The sequence below is a fragment of the Tachypleus tridentatus genome, chromosome 13 (genome assembly GCF_004210375.1).
Source record: "Tachypleus tridentatus isolate NWPU-2018 chromosome 13, ASM421037v1, whole genome shotgun sequence".
Classification (NCBI taxonomy): Eukaryota; Metazoa; Arthropoda; class Merostomata; order Xiphosura; family Limulidae; genus Tachypleus; species Tachypleus tridentatus.
Window position 1 is genome coordinate 51,081,460 of NC_134837.1, and position 18,685 is coordinate 51,100,144.

The window sequence follows — 18,685 nt, forward strand, 5'->3', positions numbered from 1 at the left end:
AACTGACCGATAGCTGACCATATGTTTGAAGGGGGTTGTGTAACTGAGTGTAGGAATGTAGAGGGCGTGCTTAGATGTTGGATTATATTTATTAATATTGGTATAAAGGTGTTCCTTTGTATTGGTTTATTTTGGGCTTGAGTTGTTGTATAAGTAATGCTTCTTTAATTTTGCGTTTGTTTATGTTCGTTTCTTTATTTAGTATTTGGGTGTTTTCTATGGTTTCTAAGCACGCCCTCTACATTCGTACACTCAGATACACAACCCCTTTCAAATATGTGGTCAGCTATCGATCAGTTACCTCTTTCTTTCTTTGTTAACCTGACGATGACCGAAGAAGGTCGAAACGTTGTTCGCTCCTCTAGATAAAAATATTTTCTCAACCCAAACCAGCCGTTTTTACATATGTATTTTTCTCTACAAGTGGGTTTTCTCGTCAACACTGAACTTCTTGCTATGATTATTCAAGGAACCTATACCATTTCAAAACTATTTCAAAATGAAAACTGTATACAAAAAGTTTTATGATTTATTTTTTATTGGATTGTCTCTATACTCTAGTTTTTTTAGATTTTTACACATCAAAAATAACCTTACATGAAATGAACAACATTATGTCACGCATTTACTCATTGAGGTGTGTTTGTGATATAATGAACAGTTATAGTGCTATAAAGAAAAACAATTAATCTCACTATAAAAATTTTAAAGTTATCACTATCAATAATTTTTCTTTACCGTGTTGGATCTGTAAAGATATATATATATATATATATATATATATTGACACCTAATATAGCCCAATAACACGTTCATTAAAATGTAGATTGAACTGGACCTCCCTTGAACTTAGTCTTCGAGATTAAACAATTCTAAAACACTAAGTTTATTATATTGCCATCTAGTGGCAAAGTTCTAAACAGTATTGTCTTCTACTTCAAGCATGGTATCTCCAGGAATTGATATTGATAAAGAATTATCAAGTAATAACGATAAAGGATCATTAGAATTATATTATTGGTATTCCTCGTTTTATAGTCGAAAGGTATTATTTTGAAGCTTGTAATAGTTTTAATTTTTTCATAAATTGTACTAGTTATTTCGTATTAGTAACATTTATGAGTATATAAGTATCTGTCCAGACATCTAAAGTCGAGTGACTGGATTGTGGCATGCACATTTTTTGTCTTCATTTATATATCATTAAATTTAATCTGATATAATGTGCACGGATTTATGTCCCCCTAATCAAGCAGTAATGTCAGCACCTTCTTATTTGAAATAAACTTAAATGTATAGTGTAAGCTGTTGGAAGGATAAATCCTCCTGAATGCCAAGAGTAAGATTGAAAATCACCTGCTAATGTTAGTGCTACAGTTCATAGTAAGGAAATTCTGTAAACTGGAACATGTGATTATAAAAAGTTATATGCAATAGGGTAAACATCTGATAACTTTTGGCCCCCTTATTGGTCATTCTTTATCCAGGAAAAAAAAGCTTAAATGCTAAGTAAATGGAAACTCGATGGTATATATAAATGTATAAGGAAGTTTAATTCTTGATTGGATTCATATAAATATTATATGGGTAGTAATATTGCTCTTATTGAATATATGCTATACTGTTTTTCATATTTTATAATCCAGATTTTGATTTTTATTAGTTACTGCAAGAAAGGTTCTTATTTACTGTTTACTATTTGTTTTGTAGATGTTGTATGTCTAACAGGTCTAACAGTGACATAAAACGTAACTAATAGCAATATAAGTTCATCAGTTTAATTTTTGTTTGATAATTTAAGACTCCTGGTGTCATATATAGTCTAGATGTTCTACTTCATAGTTTTACTGACTTGTTTGTTAACAAATGTATTTTAGGTTTTGTTTGCACTTCATGAGAAATGTTTAAACTTCAAGTCAAGTATTGTTGATTTAAGTAAAAGTGATCAATATCAGCCATGGTATCTGAGGTTAAACTCTCGAGGAGAAGTACCCACTTTAAGAGATGGAGTGAAAATCATCCCTCATTCAGGGCAAATTCTTGACTACCTAGAAGATAATTTCAGTGATGGTATGGTTGGCTAATGTCATAAATAAAATTAAAAAATATATATATTTTAAGATAAACTTGTATACCTTTCAGTTTATAATGTATTAAGAGGGAAAAATATTTTATTTGTATTTCATATTAAACAGATATAATTGATAAATACCTAAAACTTGTGTACAGAATATTGTTATATGGAGCTTGGTAACTTCAAGTCATTAAATCAAAAGATTCAATTATAAAGTGCTTTGAAGTTAACTCTGAGAAGAAGGTATTGACAGTTATATGCAATTTAGATTTCTTTACAGTAATTTTTGACTTCAGGAATTTAAGTCGCCTGCAAATATGATGATCTGATTTATACATTCACTTCCCTATTTGATTATAAGGCTAAACATGATCTAGGGGTTAAGGGTCTATGGTAAGAATCAGAAAATTATAGGTATGATTGGCAAAATGCCATAAATCTTGTATCATGGTTCACACTTTCAGCTGTTGGAATTATATGTGTAACTGTGGTAGTCATTTCTGTTACTTGGTTAACTACAGCTGAACATGCAAAAGGTCACTTCTGGTCAACAGTTTCAAATTAGAGATGACTTAACCTCGAGCTCTCTGTGTCCATGTAGCTCGTGTATTGCATTGGCATATGTTGTCATTCAGGTTGAATTATCAATTTTCACCAACTAGCTAAATATAACTTTGTTGGAAACACAGTAATCCTATTTATACCTGTAAAATTATGATCTAGTAGCAAAATATTGAGGCTGCATAAAGGAACACATGGCAACAAAACTTGCGCCTGCAAGTTTCTCATGTAGTAGCAAGATATAACATTCACACGTGCACTTGCACTATTCCAATATATACTTGCATGTTTCTCATTTAACAATGTTTTGGGACAACATGAGACCCATTTGTTCATCTCAGCTGTTCAGTCCTCTAAACTAAACTAAAACTTTTATTTTAATAAAACAAATCTTAGCTCTTATCCTTCATATACTTTGGCTGCTATAATATTATCTTTTAGACAATCAAAACCTTTGTGTTGTATAATAGCACTATATTATGCATGAAAAACGTATATCATGGAAAATAGCAACATGTTAAAATACTTTAGCCATGAATATCAAGTTGTCTGTGATATTTCTGAATAGCATCTTATTATTATAGTCATGAATATGATGTTTGTTATATATTAAAAGTTAATTTTTTTATTATTATTATGAAAGGTTATTTTATTATGTGTAATTTTATTTTACTTTCTCAACTATGATTATTTTAAGAAAATACTCCACCACTGATGCCTGCAAAAGAAACAAAAGAAATGCAATGTGTGAAAAAGATGAGAGATCTTCTGGTTATGGTTCCTATACCTTTAATAACGTTTGGATGTCTTTATTATCCAAACTTGACTACTGATATGAAGATTTCTTACTGTGAAAGAAAAAAACGTTTAAGTAAGTTGTTACTTGTGTCCAAATTGCACGTTGTTGTTCTTAGTTCAGTACCTTCTTCAAGTTTTCCCTTTAGCAGGGTTGCTGTCCCTTGCACATGTTTCCCTTCTCCAATCATTTCTGTTCACTGCTAGGCTTGCAATTCTTTTCACGTGTATCTTCTTCAGTTCCATCTTTGCAACATCTGCTGTCTTTCCCTGTCTTCTCTTGCCATCTGCTGGGAGCCTTGATGTTCTTATTATATGTTCTTCTATTCTTCACATGACCAAACCACCTCAGCCTCACTTCTCTTGCCTTTTTTTGATACCAAAGACTCTATTCTTAATTTAGTATGGCAATGTAAATCTGTAGTGATTTTAATCATGACAACAATATGCATATTAAACTAGAACCATTTCCAGCTAATGAGTTAACTAACCCACTACACTTTGAGTAATTATGTTAGTTGATTCTGTCTTTTGGATTCTAGTACTATGTAATGGTTTGTGTTGTAATCCCATTTTTGCATCACCTGTAAATGGGTTTGGACTGAGACCTTTCAAGTAGAAAATTCATGCTCAACCAATGAAGCAAAAGGGATAATCTTTAGCAGCTGCAGCTTGCCAGAAATGCACTTTTTAACACAAGAATCTGTACATATAAATCATTAAAAAAAGTTTTTACAATGATGTAAGGTTGATGACTGATCTGTTATTACATAACTGGAAGACTTAATTTTCTTTTCTGTTCCAGTTTGTGGTAAGAAAATGACTACAATAGTAATTTAAGTTTCAACTGCTGTATGAAACTGCTGATTATTTTTTTTAACTCTGTACAGTCAGTTGCAGACTCCCTTTTGTTAACTTGATGATGACCTAAAAAGGTCAAGATGTTATTCTCTTCATTATTTTAATGCTCATACCAACTGTCTTGAGATGCATAAGAAAAAAACTTTGTAAATATTTTATCTCGAATATTTTTAATGGTGACGTGGGCAGTTATAATGAATATTGAAAGCTTACATTTGTTAGTTTTGTGCATCTTCAATTTTAAATTACTTCATTGAAAATTGTAATTAATTACATTTCTTTAAATATTCCTGTAAGGCTTTATGTCAAATATATCAAATAATTTGGACCAGTTGATGAAGAAATATCCAGAGTTCAAAAAGGTATATGAAGAGAAAAAACAATGTTTTCAGACCTTTTTATCTGAGTACCAGAATGAAAATAAAGTAAGGACAGCTCTAGATAACTTGGATTTGACATTAGACATCATAGAACAAGAACTAGCTTCCCATACAGGGGGTAAGAACTGCCATTTTGATTTGTTTTTAAGAACATTTTATAAAATTAGATTTTTGATTTTTTTATTTCTAATACTGTAAGTGTCTAAAGAAAGAAATATATGTTATCTTAAAGATTTTCCACAAGATTTGTAAGAAATGTTTCAGTTTAGTTCCTTTTTAATACATTTCTATCCATTGAATATCATACTAATTTAGAGTGATACAGTTGCTTATTAATTTTGTAAAGGATAAGAAGCTTAGTGTTGTTAATATTCAACTTCTTTTTTATCTATCCAGATAAAAGCTCGTGGTGGTTGTGTTGGAAGAACTTTGCCATCCCTGATATTATCTTGGCATTGATTCTTCAGCGTTTAAATGAACTTGGACTGTATAATCGTTATTTACTTGAAGGTAAACGACTCCACCTGTATCAGTATTTCAAAAAGGTTCAAGATAGAGATGCATACAAGAAGACATTTCAGGAAGGGTTCAGGTGTAAAGTCCACTACAACAAGAAAAGAGGTGTCATTGCAATTGGAGTAGTAATGGTTGTAGTTGGTGTCGTAGTTTTTGGAGCTTTAGCATATAGACGAATGAAGTAGATGTTTAAAGTATTGAATGGAGATTATTGGTAAGTGTTCCAATTAAAGTAAACATCTGCTTAAATAGCATGTTCAAAGAATGTACAGCTTCCTTTTAAATGTAACTTCTAGGGATTTTCAAATTGAGTTTTGAACATGATTTTTAGAAACAATGTTAATCATTCTTGCTGTGATATGGCATTTATTTATAATACAAACTACTTAAACTGCTTTAAAATGATATTGGAAATATACTATTTTTGAACAGCCTCTGGTTAAAAAGAGAAAACTGATGTTAAATCAGTCATAATGTACAATGCAGCTATTTTAACCCATCGAGTCTTGAATTATTTTATCAATGTTGAAGTTGTATACTTTGTTTATGATGCAGTATTAAGGGTTGATCATCATAAAAGAGAAAAGGCGAGATAGTTATGACATATAAACATTTTTTGAAAGACAAACAAAGGTACCAAATAGATGTAAGTTATATATACCAATTTTATAAGATAATATCCATTATAATAGACACCCTGACCAAATTGTTTAAAAAGCTGCCATCACAGGTGAAAGAGTAAATATCACCATAAGTAAATCAATGTGTAAAGAGCTATTTTTTTAATATTTTATTCACTATTTTGCTTTAGAAATAAGAATTTGTAGATGTATAAAATTTTGCTTTGTTTAATGTGTTGTTGCAACCTAAAATAATATTTTAGTACCAAGTTATAGAATATAGTTCTTTGTTTGAAATCTAATGTCATTTTGATTAATAAATCTGTTGTTCTGATAATTGCTCAGTATATTTTGGAACTTAATGCAAATGTTAGGTTTACATTTGTGAGTATATGTGGTTTTAAACATTTCAAGTGTTGCAAATAAATAAAAGTATATTAAGAAACATTGTTATACTTAGTGTATAAAATCTTTTTCTTGTTGCCCAGTGTCGCAACATTAATGCTTATTAAACTATGCAATTTTTGTCAATGCATATAAAATACAATGCCTACAGATGAATTCAAATTGTGACTTTAAAAGTCATACTTGTTATGTGAAGAAAATCTGAAGTTTACATTAAAATTTTCTAGCTAAATAAAGTGCACCTGTATTATTGAAACAGATGGTAAAAAGGCATGCTGTTGAATTTGATATAACCAACTCAACCAGCATCCAGGTGTACAAATAGTAATTTCATTAAAAACCATTTTATGGTTGGCAGTTTTAAATTGTGAGCATTACCCAAATGACTGCATATTAAAAAACACATTTCATTTATTCATTGATTGTGGTGGTTGATATTTCTAAATCAGCATTTCTAGTTTTGATAATAAATCAATCCTGTCAAGGCCCAGCATGGCCAGGTGGGTTAAGGCGTTTGACTTGTAATCTGAGGGTCTTAGGTTCGAATCCCATCACACCAAATATGCTCATCATTTCAGCCATGGGGGTGTTGTAATGTTTCAGTCAATCCCACTTTGTTGATAAGAGTAGCCCAAAAGTGGGTGGTGATGACTAGCTGCCTTCCCTCTAGTCTTACACTGCAAAATTAGGGATAGATAGCTGTTGTAGCTTTGCATGAAATTTCAAAACACAAACAAACAAACAATCAATCCTGTCAGCTAGTGAATATTATAGCATGAAGTTTGAAGTCCATTTTGGGGTAATTCTTAAAACTTTTTTTTCTTTTTGTTATAATCACATGTAAAGAATTTGGTAATGTGCTGCTATGAATATTTGTGTACAGAAATATCATTTATCAGTTTGATTTCTGAACTTACCATGTCAAATCACAAAAAAAATTTAATTTGAATCCTATATTTTTCTATAACATTATTAATTAATGTTGCAAACTGTCTGTGTGTCTGTTTTTCATATAGGAAATCCACATCAAGCAATCTGCTGTGTCCACCAAGGGGAATTGAACCCTTGATTTAGCATTATAAATCACAGGACTTGCAGCTGGGGACATGTTGCAAACTAACAATCTATATATTGTTTTATTCTTGTAATTAAACTGCCATACTTCAAAGAGTTATCTGTGCAGTAAAGATAGAGTAATTAATTATACAATACCAAGGTGTACAGCAAGCTTAATATAACATTGGCTGGGCTTCTCAAGAAGAAATGAAACTAATGCAAATATGAATATATGAAATGTATTTTAATAAAACATGCAACAATCACAAAAGGTTAAAAAAAAAAAAAAAAGAGGAAAAATCTAAAATTAATATTTCTAGCTTTTGGCCATTGACATTCCTGAGAAAATGATTAATCACATGATTATACAGGATGTGATAGTGAAAGAAAAAACTTTTTTTTTTTCATGAAAACAACAATTGCTGGGACAAATCTAAATAATAAACTTTTTCATTCAGTTTGATGTCATTTTATGGAAAAAGGATGTTCTGCTAATAAATGTTTTTATTTTTTAGTAGTAAAAGTATGCCAAGTGTTTTTAATGCACCATCAAATTAGTGGAAAATCCATTTTAATATAAAGTTCTTGTGTATTTTATGAAAAAGCGTACACTGTAGTTTCCAAAAATCAACTATGAAATTACTGGTAGTGTAGAATTATTCAAAGAACTAAAATGTTTCATACATTATTCTAGTTGCTGAAACAGTTGACTGTTTACATATGTTTCTCTTATAATCTAATAAACCATTTACTTCAAGTACTGACACAAGACTGATTTGTGACTGGATGGTATACAAGGCAGTTGTGGAAGTTTTACAGTTTAGTACTTTATCTTTCACAAGTGGTATGGTAGATGAAAGTAAAATGCTTTGGCAGTATTATGTAAATGCAAATATCTCAGTGTTTATATTATCACCACAGGGGTGTCATTCTGGTGTATTTTCCTTACATCTCATGGGTCTAAATGGGATTACTGATTGCAGTCCAGCTCAATAAATCAAAATGAAGCTGAAAAGTGTTGAGAGGTGAACTTGTGAAATGTTGTTATGCCGAAGGATATAGTGCTGAAGCAACTGTTAAAGAATAATATCTTCAGAGATCCTAGTTCCAGTGCTGTTAAGCAGATGTTCATAAGAAACTTGAAGAGATACATTGTACTTGTGATAAGCTATATACAGGTAGACTACCAACACTTACTGAAGTTACTCTTAAGGTACATTCTTCTGTAGCAGAACAAGCCAGCGTAAGTGCACACGGGTGCAGCAGTGCATGTTAAGTTGCCTGCCATTTTAAGTTGTTAATTTCTTCTGTTCTTAAGGCTGTTCAGTTAACTTTGTAAATGTTTCTTTACAAATTGCATCACAATGGAGCAATGGAGATGAACTTAATACAACTTTATTTACGTTTTGTATTGCTCACCAACCCTGGAAGTCAATAACCAATCTTATGAATTGATGGAACTCATGCCACCCTTTCTGGAAGTGGCCACACACAAATGCTTTATCTGCTCCAAACCTAATCCACACATTAACAGTTTTTACATACCTTCATGATGTAAAGGATGCAGTAGTGTAGTTTCACAACTTTTTTTGGACTGTTCTTTTTGAAAGAACCTTCAGCACATGGATTGCAAACCTGCACAGTCAGTGCTTTAGTAGTGAAATATAATATACACTACAGTTTCTATGCACTGTGGTGTCCCTCTGCATATCGGTAATCAGGTTAAACAAGTCTTATGGGGGAGCACTTCAAGGACAGAATCATTTGACATATCTTTCCTTGTGTATAACTACTTAAAATCATATGGGAAGATTTGCACAATTCCAGAACTCAAGGAATAACTCTTCAGGAAGTGGTCAGCATACCAGAAAATGTCTTTTAACTTTTTGGTCACAAACTATATCCTATAAATCTAATTCTATTACAATGCCACAGTACATGTACACACTGGGTTATATGAAAAATTATTTTATTGAAGATAATACCAACATATACAAGTAAAAATACCATGAAAAATCAGATTATTAAATCTACACAATCTTGTACAACTCAAAATTAAAATGTTTTCTCAAACCCACAGAATAGATAAGTTACAATGCAATAAAAAATCAAAAACATATAATTTTGCCAACACTACAAAAAATTTATAAAAGTTTCATGGATAAAATATGTATTTCAAATATACTGATAACTAGTAGTAACAATATCATTAAAAATAATATTTAAAACAAGGGTTAGAAGGTTTAACATTAAATTTTAAAGTACAGCTTATATACCATACTGATTTAGAATAGCCAGGGATTGGTTGAGTTGCATTTAATTTCCAGAGCTAACTGTCCCCCAGTGGTATGTCTCTGGACTTGCACTGCTAAAAAGAGGGTTTTGATACCTTTGGTGGGTATAGCACAGATAGCCCACTGTGTAGCTTTGTGCTCAACTTCAAACAAACCAGTTTTGTTCAACCTCTCCAATTGATGGTTGCTCACAATAACACCATTAGAGTAACCAAATTTAAGTGAAGTCTTCATACATTTGATTAAATAAATATCTTTAATTAGTCATAGTTGGAAAAATCAAATACAAAAAATGGCTTTAACTTTCTGAAATAATACTATGAATAATTAATATTATCCAGTGAGTACTACCAATTATCTTGTACTTAGCATGACTCAAAGTTTTATTAACCTGAGAGTTTGAATTGTGCTCATTTTTATATACTTGCACATCATTGATAGGAATTACAGTACAATTAAATTAAGATGTTTTGTAAAAACATCTATGAAATACAAAAACTGTTATTATTTCATTTACATTTAAATGATCTATTTATGAACATAACATCTGTAATTGTATTATATTTGTAGTAAAGTTACTAAAGCTATCTTCTCTCATTCCTCAATTTGAACTACTCAAAAAAGAGAAGACAGCCAGTGTACAGCACCTTACCACCTAGACCAAGGATTGTCTGTCACTCTTTTAATGTAGTCACAGCTTAAAGTATGGAATATATTTTGTGAATGAAAGGAAATAGTCACAGAAAAAAAAATTGGAATTTTATTTAAATACCATAAATAAGTAAAGAAATAAAAGAAAAAAGTTTAAATTATTCATTAACTGATAATACTTGGCTTTCACACATTAACAACACAAACACCAGTGTGCAAAAAGAGGTATTAATAAATAATAAAGTAAGGTAAGGAAACAACAACATTTAATTGTCATTTATTGAAAATACACAACATGAACATATTGAAAACACCATGTATAATATTGTAGCATTTTTTATATCGATGATTCAGATGAATATTCTGGCTGACACCATGAAGAAAGTCTGCCACTGTCTTGTGGTTCTCCCATTGAGCAACCCACAAGCTGCAAAGATGTTCTTGTAGCATCAACAAATTATTCTTTGAGATGTGTTGCCAATAGCAACCTGCTGTGTAACAGTATATAACCAGTTTAAAATATTTTTGTATTTAAATGAAATGGGACTTTCTTCTGTGACTTTATTTCATGGATTAATTTTGTGTTATCACACAGATTCAATCCCAGTTAGCTAGCTCCAAGATTCCTCAAATAAACCATGGGGACAACTACATCTGATGTACCATAGTTTTCATCAACTTAAAATAGTGATTAAAAGAAAGAAATGTTTTCCTATATTTACTTTTGTAATATTTTTATAGATAATGTTGTAAGGGGCTAAAATAAAACTGCTACAACTTTATGAATTTATTATGTTTAGGGCGAGTGATAAAATTTATATTCCAACTATTTGAAAATTTTATTTTGGATTTCTGTAGCTGTTAAAGGTTTAATAAATTCTTTCTTGTTGTTGTTTGACCTTACTTGCAATGGCATTTTGTTTTAGTCCATTATAAAGTGTCCTTATACATTATTCTACCACATTAAGTAAGATATAACAACAAATTTATAAGATTAGCTTTGTGAAGAAGATGATTAAAAAAATGAACATAAAAAATACAAATTTTTAAGACCATTTTGAACTTGAGCTTAGATGGCAAAAACAATTTTACTCCATGCCTTGAAAACAATGTTCTTGGCCTGTCAAAATTTATCAGGTTTTCTACATATTGTTAACTCTTTAATGATCTGTGAATTATTATGCTGATAAGTTATTACTGATTACTTAATTTTTATAAATTTACACAAAGTGCTTTTTTTATAATTTTTATTGATTTGTCAGAAAGGGAGCTTTTCTTCAGCATCAATCATTCAATAATTAAGAAACCCAAAAAATGGGTAAGTTTTAATTTAAATATTTGCACAATAAAAAAAATTAACAATTCATTGTTGTGAGAATACTTCAGAAAAAGTTGTAATAAACTGGTACCTGCTTCACTACAGCTTTAATAAGTCTTCTATTACCAAGAAGAATTTCTTTTAAACCCTAATAAACCTTCCCCAGGAATTCCAGGAGAATATTTCATTTGGAACAAGTTGCAATAAGTAACAAACCATGCCCCAATGGCAATCAGGCCTCCAACTACTTTCTGACCAATGTTGTGAAAGTAAACAATAGTTGCCATCAACATAACATCCCACATTAACAATAAAATAGTCATCAAGACAAACATAAATTGCACAAATGGTGTCCATTTGTTGTACAACTTTCTCAGTTCAAACATTTCATTTTTTGACAGTCTCCTCAATGTACAACTAACAGTACTATTACAAGTATTAGCTTCAAACAAGTCATTTTGTACAACCTGTTTTCCAATTCTTTCCCATACTATAATACATCTTCCTTCTTCCATAATGATAAGGCCACAGTAAATCAAAAGAAATGTATGCCCTGATATATCAAATCCTTTCCATTCATATCCACTTTTTTTACATAAATTTTTAATTTTAATATCTCGTTGTTCACACTTTCCAGTCAACTGTTCAATGTATTCGAACGAGAACGTGCATGAAAACCACAGTACAGTCGCAACAAGCAATCGACCCATATGTTTGCCAACGAGCTTTTTATCACCACGACAGTATGTGTTACTGGTTAGAAAAATGAACAAACCAACAATGAGCAATGTCCAACCCCATCCGCGCTTGACAAAATACTGGTTTAAGAAATTATCTTTTCGTGAGAAATACGATTTGGGAATCGCCGAAGGAAAAATGTCGCTTATTCCTGATACCAAAAGCATAATTCCTATATATATAAGTAACTTATATTCAACTTTAAATAAAACTATCTTGCGGCAGACACGCATAGCAAAAGCAACTAAAGTAATTTGATTGCGAGAAGATATTCTTACATCGTGAGAGTATTTCCTTGCATGTAAGCCTCGCCGTTTTAAAGTCTCTAAAGGCTGTCCCGACGCCATTTTCTAATTTTTTCCGTATGGTGTTCTATTATCGGGAAAAGTGAACTGCGTAGTTTACGAGCCACGAAAAAAAAAAAAAAAAATGTATATTTTGGGGGGTATCCCGTGAACTAAATAGTTATATATGTATATGAACTAACTAGTTTACCAGTTTGAGTGTTATATAAATAAAGTGTGTTTCATAATTTTCATGCGGCGAAGACTATATCAGTTTATTTCTCATTATTTTTTATCTTTGTTTGTTTTTTGAATTTCGCGCAAAGCTACATAAGGACTATCTGCCCTAGCCGTCCGGATTTATAACGCTAAAATAAGGGATTCGATTCCCCTCGGTAGGCTCAGCAGATAGCTCGATGTGGCTATGCTATAAGAAAACACACACACACTTCTTCAGTATACTTTTGAAAATAAGCATTTTGATATATAATTCTTCTTTTGCGATTAACTGTTCAGGAGATATAGAAAGAAAGAGACAGTTGGCTATTATGTGCGCTGCTGGCCAAAAGCTTAAGGTCGATGAACGTAAAGAAAAAATATGCATTTTGCGTTGTTAGACTCAACTACTTATTTGAGTTGAGCTTCGAAAGCTGCCAATAAGAAAAGGGAAAATGAAAATAAAAACCTTTTTAACATTTAATAGGGAAAATGTGAATACTATGAAATTAGCCTAAATACTAGCTGGTTAAAAGTTTAAGACCATACTGAAACGAAGCGTTAAACGGTAAACACGTAACGAAATTTAGTCTTTTTGTGTTCAAGCATTAACGTTGTCAACATCTCCCACTGACATCTCCTGTGTTACATTGGGTAAAAACATGGCAAAGGCTAACACGTTGACAGAGTTTGAACGTGGCAGAATTGTCGAGCTGCAAAAGCAAGGTCTCTCTCAATGTGCCATCGCTGGTGAGATTGAGCTTAGTAAAACTGCTGTTGCAAATTTCTTAAAAGACCTTGAGGGATACGGAACGAAAATTTCAAGTGGTCGGCCCAAGAAATATTCGCCGGCGTTGAGTAGGAGAATTCGACGGGTTGTCTGGCAAGACACCAGCCGATCGTCGAACCAGATTAAGGCCCTTACGGACGCAGAATGTAGCTCAAGAACAATAAGACGGCATCTACGAGAGAAAGGCTTTAAAAACCGTAAACGTCTTCAAAGGCCACGCCTCCTTCCACACCACGAAACAGCTTGGTTAAACGTTGCTGAGAAGCACCAAACATTGAAGAAGATTTTTTCTCTGAGTAAAAATTTAACCTGGATGGTCCAGATGGCTTCCAACGTTACTGGCACGATAAGAATATCGCACCGGAGAAATTTTCTACACGACACAGTGGAGGAGCTTCCATCATAATCTGGGGTGCTTTGTCCTTCCATGGAACAATGGAGCTTCAGGTTATACAGGGGTGTGAAACACCAGCTGGCTACATTGGCATGTTGGAGAGAGCATCCTTATTGATTGAAGGCCCTCGTTTGTGTGGAAATGACTGGATCTTTCAGCAGGACAACGCTGCAATCCACAATGCCCTCAGGACAAAGGACTTTTTTCATGGCGAATAACGTGATTCTTTTGGACCATCCAGCGTGTTCGCCCAAAATGAACCTCATTGAAAAGGTTTGGAGTGGATGGCAAGCGACGTCTATAGAAATGGTCGTCAATTCCAAACAGAGCATGATCTTTGTGGAGCCATCTTCACCACTTGGAATAACATTCCAGCCAGCCTTCTGCATATGACCATGCCAAAGCAAATGTTTACAGTTATTCGCAATGACGGCCGTGCAACTCACTAGAGACCTCTTGTTGAACATTTCCTACCCTGTTTAGGACTTCTTTTTGGTGTGATCTTAAACTTTTGACCAGCTAGTATTTAGGCTAATTTGATAGTGTTTACATTTTCCCTATTAAATGCTGAAAAAGTTGTTATTTTTATTTTCCTTTTTCTTCTTTTCATCTTTCGAAGCTCAACTCAAATAAGTGGTTTAGTCTAACAACACAAAATGCATATTTTTTCTTTATGTTCATTGGCCTTAAGATTTTGGCCAGCAGTGTATATATATGTATTATTAATGCAATAGTTTCTAATAGCCGTCCCTAATGTAGCAGTGTAAGACTAAAGGTAAGGCAACTAGTCATCAACACACACAGCTAACTCTTGGGCTAATCTTTCGCCAACGAATGGTGGGATTGACCATAAGTTTATAACGCCCCACGGCTGAAAGGGTGATCATGTTTGGTGCGATGAGGATTCGAACCGGCGACTCTCAGATTACGAGTCGAATGCCTTAAATTAAAACATATATATTAATAAAAATAATTATGGAGGCAAAGAGGTGATACACTTGCGGGAGTTGCAAAAAACAAGTACTGGCTAGGTGGTGAGTTTGTTAATGGTATCGAACATTATCACAGAAAATACAAAATTAAAAGAAATGGCTTGTACAGTGTGTGTTTTATATGTGAGTCCTTATTCTTACACAGAGGAACACATTTTGTATTCATGCAGACATACAGTTTATCAATCTAAGATTGTGGAATATATTTCAAATGTTCTGTATTACTCCTTGTAATTCATCCGAGTTGTTTGGTCGTTTTCGGATTTTCCAAGTTTTTACACAAGCCTATACGACCTTACGAATGTTAATATCATGAGTATGCATTTTATCGCTAAGATTTAGTTTAATCACCTTTGACGCATGTTTTATAACATGAATCTCCACCAATAATTCGTTATTCTAAGGGAATTACACAATAGATCAAAATGGTATATACCAGTCAACTGTTAGGGTGTTATCATTTTTGTGTAGATTACCGACACGAGTTGCTCAGATGCGAATCTAAACTTGCACCAATCTTCCCCTACCACCATCTGTGCTTCAAAGTAAATGCCATACGTTGTTTATGATACGGTTCTCTTCTGTATCATCAAACAAAATTTTTTTGATTGTTGCTGAAACATTTGATTCTAAATTTATTTGTATGGGGTGCATGTTTCCAGTTTTGTTCATTCTACTGTTTACATCCTAATGCCCATTTTGGTTTGGTTATCTTTTTTTAGTAGTGATCCTCATGCCACGACAATTCTCCTGCGCATCTTACCATATTCACAACTCTTCTGTTTGTATTCGACTGTTACCTATTTTATAAAGAAAATACTCCGAGATAGTGTCATCACTTTCAGATAGTATGGGCTGTCTGCTTCGACCATTTCTTTTAATGGCAATGCCATTCTCAAATATCCTCTTCAGAATCTTACATTTCACTCATGTTGATACGTCATGGAGTATATAAGTCCTGAGATACACAATCATAATTATCCCTCTTACTACTAGGCATAGCATGACTGGCTGTACTATCTCAGGTTTTATACTGATGTGACGCTTTCTGGTTAGTTTAATGGTTACTAATTACTGTGTAAATTACCGAGCGTCATGTGACGGTACTCTACTACGGTTCATTTTCAAATGATAATAGGGCGACATCACTTTATAAATTCCTTTCTATGCCACATTTTCTCACCATTTATATTATTATTTCCAATATTGTATATATCTTTTTATTCACTCGTTTTCTTCTTTTAATATCATTAAGTTTTTAGGGTTTTTTTTCGTTATTCCAGTGGCTACACAATCGTAATAGAATTTATCTTTGTCTTGTGATGATGTAGTGATATATAAAGGATATTTTCGAAGGTTCTACCCCATTGGCAGAGATAAATTTGTGAGTTTATAACGTAAAAGTTAGTGACTCGGTACCGCGGTCGACAAAACACCGAGAGTAATCAGTGTAGCGTCGCTCTTAAAAAACAAATAAGCCAAGATCTATCATTTTCTTATTTTCCTAGAGCTGGTAGTTTACGATGTAATAATATATGTGTTACTTATACATTTTTAAAACTGTTTTAAAGACTACTTAATCTGTATAATATATACAGCTAGAGGGTAGGCAGCTAGTCTTACACTGCTAAATTAGGGACGGCTAGCGCAGATAGCCCTCGTGTAGCTTTGCGCGAAATTCAACAAAAACATACAACCAAACCACTTTAGAGTCCGATAAATGTAGACTATATTTATCATGTCACAAAAACACTTAAGTTTCTTGACGGTTATCCTAAGAACATATATACATCAAGGGTGCATGTAATATGATACTACCCGTTATTTCAGAACTATGCTGCTAGGTGGGTAGCTCAACAAAGAGATAGACGGTCGTTTAAATAGATAAAGGGTAATATTTTATCAGCTTTATAATTATGTCATGCTACCCATTCAGATACTAATTCACACAAAATGCTATATGTTTCCTACATTCATTAAAATAATTCTGTGTGAATGTGAAATGTTTGCGTAATATTAATTTTTATGTTATTTCTTCCTTCTTGCAGCTATCTGGCATTAAGCTTTTCAATAGATAGTATTCTAGCTTCAACAAGTCTAGCTTTTCATCTTTCCCCCAGCACGAGTGACCAAACAGGACGTGATTAGCCCTCCACACAAGTTCAGTTATCCGACACAAATAGGACTTTTGCACACTAACATAATGCCGATTTCCAGCTTACAAAATTCTTGTTTCAAAGAGTTATAAAAAATGTTTATAGGAATTATTCTTCTTTGTTAATTTTAATTAATTTGCAATCATTCTTACACTCTACCTCACCTCTACCTGTTCCTTACATGTCTCATCTTATCATTGTACACCACATTGACCAGTTGTGCAGTGGAACTTTTTTTTGTCATCAATTCAGAATTATCATAACTCATCTCTTTCACTGCATCAGGGATCTTTCCATCATACTGTCAGTAATTGTATAGAGGTCTGTTCAAAAAATACGAGGACTGTTTGAATTGCGCGGCTCCAGTTGGTTTCAGGGGAATCCGCTTGGTGTCGCTAGGTTTGCACAGATCAGCTGATTACGACGCCATTTCCCGATTGCAAATATCTTCATTTGTGTATTAGCTACGCGGTTTTAAGTGAAGTGCGATTTTTTTCGTTTGGCGGATTTCAGAATGAATGACCTGAAGGAGCAACGACTTGCTGTGAAATTTTGTGTTAAACTTGGAAAATCTGCCACTAAAACTTTTGCTATGCTTAACACGGCTTACGGTGATGTTGCTATGAATCGTATGGCATGTTTCAAGTGGCATGAACGTTTTAAGGATGGTCGACAGTCCATTGAAGATGATGAGCGTCCTGGACGTCCTTCCACGTCAACTTACGACCCACACGTAGACAAAATCAACACCCTGGTACGGGAAAATCGACGTCTGACTGTCAGGGAGCTTGCTGAAGAGTGTGGGATATCTGTTGGATCTTGTTACGAGATTTTGACCGAAAAATTGAAGATGCACCGCGTTGCTGCGAAAGTTGTGCCTCAGAACTCGTGAGTTTTTGGCCAAACACTTGATCACTGTTCTTCCCCACCCCCTACTCACCTGCCCTTGCTCCTTGCGAGTTTTTCTTGTTCCCCAAACTCAAAAGACCCTTGAAAGGAAGAAAATTTGAGACGATTCCCGAGATTAAGGCAAATGCGACGAAGGAGCTGGAGGACATTACAAAAGAAGCGTACCAGGACTGTTTCAACAAGTGGAAACACCGTTGGGATAAGTGTGTGCGTTGGGGAGGAGAGTACTTTGAAGGGGTCCCAGACCTGTAACTTCTAAATAAAGTAACTTTGTTTTATGACGTCAGTCCGCGTATTTTTTGAACAGTCCTCGTACAAGTAGTGAAAGGTTGCAACCAGCTATGACATTCTTGAAATCTTTCCCAATATCAGAATAAAAGTGCTTGATCACTGAGTTATCTCATTCTCATTATTAGTGTTGCATCTCCTTCCTCACATGAAAAGACTAATATTTATTCCTCGTTTCATGAATCTAATTCTATGGCTCTGGAAAAGTATCATCTCAACTTTGAAGATAAGACAGATATCCTTGATTTGACTGACTATTCACATTCTGAGTTCGCTTCCAGTGCAACACTTGGTTTGGATGGTATGTTATGCGAATGCACCTTTGGCAGTGCAGGATCTTCAACTGTATCTGAGTGTAAGCGCAACATTGCTACTGGCCCAGGCAAG

At 33.3% G+C, this 18,685-nt stretch overlaps 1 protein-coding gene and 1 pseudogene across 4 annotated transcripts; one reads left to right on the forward strand and one right to left on the reverse strand.

The window, feature by feature from the left end:
* The first annotated feature begins 889 nt into the window (after positions 1-889).
* Positions 890-12,635, forward strand: LOC143237142 (ganglioside-induced differentiation-associated protein 1-like). Of its 3 annotated transcripts, none has more exons than XM_076476062.1 (5): positions 890-1,045; positions 1,878-2,070; positions 3,333-3,506; positions 4,589-4,789; positions 5,068-12,635. In XM_076476062.1, exons 1-5 carry the CDS (start codon positions 944-946, stop codon positions 5,370-5,372), a joined length of 975 nt encoding a protein of 324 aa, XP_076332177.1. In that variant the 5' UTR covers positions 890-943; the 3' UTR covers positions 5,373-12,635. The 3 variants fall into 3 exon arrangements, with proteins under 3 accessions (XP_076332177.1, XP_076332178.1, XP_076332180.1); XM_076476063.1 differs by lacking the exon at positions 890-1,045 and adding an exon at positions 1,125-1,383; XM_076476065.1 differs by lacking the exon at positions 890-1,045 and adding an exon at positions 1,126-1,339.
* LOC143237143 (acyl-coenzyme A diphosphatase FITM2 pseudogene) lies at positions 9,221-12,645 on the reverse strand (annotated as a pseudogene). Its single transcript, XR_013019882.1, has one exon. The product of XR_013019882.1 is annotated as an acyl-coenzyme A diphosphatase FITM2 pseudogene (transcript).
* Positions 12,646-18,685: the final 6,040 nt, after the last annotated feature.